Below are 7,208 nucleotides of genomic sequence, written 5' to 3'. Positions count from 1 at the left end.
ATAAGTAGAAACAGACACTTCCATATGTTTCGTCATTTCTACTTGTGATTCCATTATCTTTCTTCTCTTTTTTCATAATTTATGTAAAATTGGTAATAGAGGTTTATCATAATTTTTGATAAACCTCTTCGAATTTTTTTTTATTAAACGTTGGTCCCAAAGTGGTCGTACAGAGCTCTCGTCGTAAAGGGGTTGTAGATTAACAACCAATGTACGACTCATTCGTATTTAGTTGGTCGTAATGGTACGACCCTTGTACGACTATTGTGAATTTAGTCATTAATTAGTCGTACAATTACAACTAATGTACGACTACTAGTCCCTCTTTAGTCGTACAAGTACGACCAATGTACGACCACAACGAAATCTCTATATAAAACTTCTCACCGCGAAGCCATTTCGTTGCTCATTCCATTCTCACTCCCCTCTCTCTTACAACCTCAGAGCTTGTCCCTCTCTAGGTAATCTTTTTTTTTTGTTTTAGTTATAAGTGGTTAATTAGTTAGGTGATTAGATTAGGTTTGGAATTTAGTTAGGTTATTAGATTAAGTTTGGAATTAGTTAGGATGATATTAAAATGTGTTTATAATTTTTTTAATTAATTATTTGAATTGTTTTTAATTTTTTTTTTCAGATTGACGATCTTATATGGCTGGCGGTAGAAAGAGACTTAGAAACCGTGGCAGGGGACTTCTTACGGGAGTACCTTTCTCGGCCAGACGGATCCATCAGCTTCTACCTCCCGCACCCACGAAACTGTCCCCGAGAGCCAAATTCCTAGCGTCCCGTATGTGCCTCCGCAGGCGCCATACGATCCACATGCATACTATCCGCAGCCTTACGTCGACCCGACTACATACTTTACTTTTGAGGAGGGTCGTGATCATCAGCAGCCTCATGATCATCAGCCTAATGATCATCAGTTTCCACAGCCTCATCCACAACATCCACAACAACCTCCACAGCTGGCACAGCCGGCTCCAGAGCAGGTTCCATACCAGCCTCCAGAGGAGGCTCCTGCAGTTCCTGGTCTTCATCCAGATTTGATGGTGCCACCGAATGCACCTTATGCAAAATATTCTGTGGAAGACATTCTCGGGATGCCAGGACGAGAAGGTTTACCCGTCCTCGATCCATATCTACGACCCGGCACGACTTGGTAATTAATTTTAAATTAATTAAATTATTTTAAAATTTACATTTAATATTTAATTATATATATAAATTTTTAAAAATTTTGTAGGTTTATAGCGGACAATGATGTGGGCCAGAGCGTTGGGGACATCATCAGAGGAAACTTTCGGCATGCCCATCCTAATTGGACTCTTACACCGAACCACGTTCGCATTACATGGTTCAAGTGCTTCGCGGTTAGTTTTAAATTAAATTTATTTATTTATGTTTAAAATTTTAAATAATTTGGCTAATTAATATTTTTCATTATTTTTTGTAACAAAAATGGCATTGGTCCACTGGGATCAATGAGACGGTGAAGAAAGCGTTCAACAACAAGGCAATGCTCCGTCTCAAAAACATTGTTGGCGACTGGAAGGAAAAGTGGAAGTTTTTCGGGGATGAAGCAAAACAAACGTACCTCAGCAATGACGTTTGGACTGGCTTGAAGGTTTATCGGCTTTTGCCTAAGTCAGTCCAAAGGTCTCTTAAATGCTCGGCCGCCCGGCTAACCCGTGATGCTGAAGGTAACCTGCCAATACCTCATACTTCCGGACAGACTCCACATGCCAAAAGGGCATTGCAAATTGTAAGTTTTAGATTTTTCTTAATTTTCATTACATATATATATATATATATATATATAATTAAGTAATTTGGAATTAATGCTATAGTTTAATTCATTTGAATATTGTTGTTTTTAAATATAGGCTGCCAAAGAAGGAGCGCTGCCGACTCTCAGCCGACTCTACAAGGAGACTCATTCCCATGCCGATGGCCAATTCGTACATCCACAAGCAGAGCAGATCTACAGCGATGTAGAAGCTCGGATTCAGGAGGTCTAGACTCAAGGGACGCAACAAAACCCGGATGGTCCACCGGTCCAGCTTTCTGCCATCGAACAAGACCGAATTTTTGAGCAGGTAAAATATTCGACCTTTTTAATTTATATACATGCATATATTTATTTTACATATGTACTAATAATATCTATTTATAAATTATATATAGGTTGCTCCGAAGAGAAGGGGACGTATAATTGGGATCGGGAGTGTGAATGATGTTCCCATGACGAGAGCTGAACACGCTGCTCAAAGGGAAGAAGAGTCCTCGGTCCGGAGGGAGTTGGAAACTGCGAACCATAAGTTAGCCGACCACAACGGGATGTTTAAGTCGATGGCAAACATGTTCGATATGCTTCTAGAGACAACTCCAAACGTCGACCCGTCGGTTACAGCATCGTGGAAGAACCTGCTTCCGACCTTCGTCCCCACCCGACTCCGGAAGAGCAGGACGATTTGACTCGGCGTGCCGAGGAGAGGAGTTCTGAGCTCTTTTATGACCTTAATGCTTAGTTTTCGGTTTTAATTATTTTGTATTTTGAAAACTTTGAATTTATGAATGTTATATTATTATGTTTTTATGAATTTAAATCAAATTCGTAAAATATTTTATTTTTTAAAAAAATCTTTTTTTGTAAAATTGAATTATTAAAATTAATTTTAATATTTAAAATCGAATTATTAAAATTACAGATTCGATGTAAGTTAGTCGTTATATTACGACTACTTTACCTCTGTTAAAAACAAGACTTTACGACTACTTTACAACTAATATTTAACATCTACTTTACGACTAACGTTTTATGACCCACTTACGACTACATTTATTACATCTCCTTTACGACTAAATCTTTACGACCCGTGTACGACTACATTTATTACATCTAATTTACGACCAATTGATTTAATCGTAAAGGTACGACTCCCTTACGACTAATATATTTAATCGTAACTTTACGACCAATGTCCAACCAATTAGTGATTACGACCAGCAGATTACGACCAATCGTTATTAGTTGTTCATTGGTCGTAATACCCTTTTTACGACCAAGCTTCAACAATACCCGTAGTCGTTAAAGACCTGTTTTCTTGTAGTGCAAGCATTACATCTACTTCCTGGCCGATACCGTAGATGAAACTAGCACAAGAGACAGGTAAACCAAACAAGCTAAGATTAACATTTTAGAGAGTGGGGCAGACTAGTTTTTCTTTACCCCGCGTTTGGACCTCCTCAACGATGACTGTGAAGTCGAGGGCTTCCTCGGTGATGGCTTCCTCGGTGATGGCTTGCTCGGTGATGACTTGCTCGGTGATAGGTCTCCAAGCTCAACTTCAACCGTTGCTTCCTTGCGTGAATCTCTAAGCTCTGCCTTCATCTGCTCAAATTTCTCATCCATCTGTTTATGTAGCCTCTGCTCTATTCCAGAGAAATTCGCCTCAAACAACTGGGTCATAAAAGCTTTCATGTCTTCACTAAAAGGTGCTTGCTTTGGTCCACTAGAGAGAACCTTATGCTTTCTTTTCTCCATACCACGATCCGGAAGCCTCTTCTTTCCCTTTCCCTTTCTAGATGACACATCACTCGTTGATCCTCTTGGAGTCTGAAAGTCTTCATCACTCTCATTCCCATTTCCTTCACCATTCGCAGCTTCTTCAACATTCACAGCTTCGTCATTAAGATCTAAAGAAATCTCCGGAGTTTTTTCGTACTCCCAGATGTGCTCACTGAAGTCATACTTCTTACTTATCATCTCCTTCAGAACGATGATTCTATCATCCCTCACATCACCAGCTCTGCGAAATTGGTCATCCTCGACAACATCCATATTCCCTGTCCATGAGATGTATGGAAAAGTGACATCCTACAGAAGAAAGGTAAAGAAAGTTAATCCTAAAAGCTCATTTGAAAGTGGATTAAGGCAAGGTAAATAGAAATAATTACCTTGTTTGTGAAGATGCTCTCCAAGTGAATGATCTCGTCATATGACACCTTCGCAGCTCCCATCCAGTTAACGCATCTAGGACCATCCTTAAAACCCTTGACCAGCTTTTTACCACAGAGCTTTCCAATCTTTGGTACAGCTTCCATTGCCCAAATTTGCAAGGCGTAGGAGAAGCCATCGAAGACGTAACTAGTAGTCTTCTCAGATAGGAAGTCACGCGTTTTTACTACTGACTCGCAGAGGAAATCATAAGCAGCAACTTCCCAAGGATACCTACGAAGCTTCTCAAGATCCATGACCACCTTGATGTATTTGAGGGGGATATTAGCCTTCTCATCTCTCGCTAAAACCACATACATAATCATGCAAAGGTAGACCAATCTGATGCGATCTGCATTACGCCACTTCTTCACCGCATTCTTGTGCTTAATCCACAGATTGTAGATTGTAATCCCTTCTTTCTTCCTCAATACCCTGCTCCAGAACCCATCATCATCATCCCAGTCACTGAACTCCTGAAGCGAAATACTAGTATCGCACTGAAGCCCGGTTACTGCGTGGAACTCTTGCAGTGAAAACCGAAGTGCTCTCCTCGCAAAGACAAACCAGAGCTCGTGCTGTTTGTAAGTCACCAGCTCCCTACACAAGAAGCTGTGTATCACTCTCGCGGAGAACCCAAGACCATTCTCATGCAGCTTAAAAATCTGACTAAAAACCGGATCTTTCTTCACTTCTCTCAACTCATTTGGCAGCCACTCCTCCAACTTTCTGATAATGAAGTCGATCCTGCAGTTGTTGTTGATCTGAGTCACTTGGGTCTCCTCGCCCTCCTTAAAAATCCTCTTCGGTAACTCTTGAGACATATCTATAAAACATGAAAAATTTGTGAGTTCAAAAGTATCAATATAATCACACAACTAATGAGAGCAACAACAATCATGTCTACAATGAACACATACACAATCGGATAGCAAATGTTATAAGACATGTCCAATTTCAAAATCAATATACATTACAATCGGACAACATACATTACAATCAGAAAACATCTACTCTACTGAATTCTAATATTTCTCAGACAAATATACATTACAATCGGACAACATCTACTCTACATGAACACGAGTTCAATCGGGCAGCAAATGGTATAAGTTATCAAGACTCGATTTTCCTCTTTTCCACTGAATTCTAAGATTTCTAAGAGCAAGATACATTACAATCGGACAACAACTAGTCTAAGATGTCAAAACCCGAATTATCCCCCTTTCCAAAACCCTAAATCGTTTTGATACAAATACAATCAAATACATAAAAAATCGGACAACAACTAGTCTAAGATGATTAATCAAGCCAAAAATGCCAATTTCAGTTTAAGAAAGATGAGAAATCAGGTTTACAAAAAGTTAGGGTTAAATGAATCAGTAGACGAAATCAAATACCTTGTGTGAAAAACGTGAGATTTTGATGAATTTGAGGGAAGAACACTTCGATTTCGAGTTGACCCGTCCGACGAAACTCCTAGGAGAAGAACAAAGAAGATTTTCGTTGCTTAGTGTGTGAGAACGAAGAAGAAAATGACGATAACGAGGATACAGTGATAATGAGCCGAAGAACCCGATGAATCGAAGGGTTTACTCCACACACGAGTGCATCGCCATTGATGGAGAGGAGAGCTTCGGCGGAGAAGACGAGAGTGAAAAGGGTAAGGGAAATACCCTAGTTACTTTTAACTTTCTTTATGTTTTTTCTTTTTGCTAATGAATTAATTTTTAATCAATATCGATTGCTAAAATGTATTATAAAAAAATCATATTAATCTATTTTAAGGGTATTCTGGTATTTACAAAAATTAAAATCCTAGTTTCCAAAAAAATACACTAGAAATCCTAGTGTGACAAATCCTAGTTCAAAGTGTCCTAAAAATCTAATTTTCCCATATATATATTTGGTTAAATAAGTTAAACTATGGAGACATTATTATTTGTTTCTATAAACAATATCACTTTATAAAACAAAATCATTAATAATCTTCTCATTTAAATTATTACCATAATTGTTTACACCAATTCTTACAATAAATAAAGTGAGAATTTATGAGGATTTTGTTATAAATATAAATGAATTAGATTTAAAATAATGTTGTAAAAATATTAATTATATTATACAGTATTTTAAAAAAAAATTGCCTTAAAACAAGTTGGGTCCAATTTTGTGCTTCTGTCTACTAATATTATTATTTTACGATGATAATTGAGTGATGAATACAAATTTCATGTCACCAAAGATGCATATTATTCAGTAGGATAAGCAGCATATATATTAGATATTTTTAATCGATTTATACTGCAATGCAAGTACATTCTCCATGAAGACAAGAGTAATAGTAGTCTTTGGGGCATTCACTAGAACTAGGACAGTCACGGTCCTTCTTGCACAGTATCGTCTTGGTCATCTCCGTCTTGGGTTTCTGGGACAGACAAGCGCACATTCCACCCTCACATATACCATCTCGTCTCCCTGTTCTTCTAAAACACACCAACTCACATTCTCTTGATGTCGTGCATGATGGATTGGCCTGTATTCCAGAGACGCTCACCAACAATGTGCCTATCAAGTGAAAACATCTATCAAAGTAAAGTATTTCTATTAAATCTGTAAAATCAATGTATATAGAGAATGTGAGTAAGAGAGTAAGTAACTAACATAAGAGACAAATAATAAAAACCATGAAGATTGTTTTTGATTCTGCCATGCTTCTTTTTTGCCTGAATGTTTTGTGATATCAGGAATGTTTATGGCTTGTACATATATTTTGATAAAATTTGAACAAATATATACTTCCTTGCTCAAATGCTTATAGAATGTATTTCTGGAATACGTTTGATATTGAAAATTTAGTTCATGCATAATATTTTTTTTAATATACGTTTTTACTAAAAAGGTAATATATCTTAAGTTGATTAAAGTGAGATAAGGTTATTTGATAAAAAAAGGATATTTAGATAAAAGTGACATATATAAGTGATAAAAGTATATTTTATACACAACAAATTTCATGATTTTGATTTCTTTCTTTATAATCAGATCTTAGCATTTATATTTATATTCAATCACAATTAAATTCATTAAAATTAAGATATTCTTCCGTTTTCCGTTTTGTCACAAAAAGTAAATAATATTAAATTTTTGTATTATAATTGTCATGTAGTGAAGATATAATTTAGGTCTATTCTCAAAATAATGTATTTTA

At 36.9% G+C, this 7,208-nt stretch overlaps 2 protein-coding genes across 2 annotated transcripts; both read right to left on the bottom strand.

Moving 5' to 3' along the window:
* Window positions 1-3,214: 3,214 nt before the first annotated feature.
* LOC108845068 (uncharacterized) lies at window positions 3,215-4,821 on the bottom strand. Its single transcript, XM_018618336.2, has 2 exons — window positions 3,958-4,821; window positions 3,215-3,877 (listed from the first exon to the last, which is right to left on the bottom strand). The coding sequence occupies exons 1-2, from the start codon at window positions 4,819-4,821 to the stop codon at window positions 3,215-3,217; spliced, it is 1,527 nt and encodes a 508-aa protein (XP_018473838.2).
* Window positions 4,822-6,296: 1,475 nt separating this feature from the next.
* LOC130509812 (defensin-like protein 291) lies at window positions 6,297-6,710 on the bottom strand. Its single transcript, XM_057006006.1, has 3 exons — window positions 6,662-6,710; window positions 6,495-6,565; window positions 6,297-6,425 (listed from the first exon to the last, which is right to left on the bottom strand). Exons 1-3 carry the CDS (start codon window positions 6,708-6,710, stop codon window positions 6,297-6,299), a joined length of 249 nt encoding a protein of 82 aa, XP_056861986.1.
* Window positions 6,711-7,208: the final 498 nt, after the last annotated feature.

Source organism: Raphanus sativus, chromosome 3 (assembly GCF_000801105.2).
Source record: "Raphanus sativus cultivar WK10039 chromosome 3, ASM80110v3, whole genome shotgun sequence".
NCBI lineage: Eukaryota > Viridiplantae > Streptophyta > Magnoliopsida > Brassicales > Brassicaceae > Raphanus > Raphanus sativus.
The sequence above is the reverse complement of the archived record's forward strand: the minus strand, read 5'-3'. Positions and strand labels throughout refer to the sequence as shown.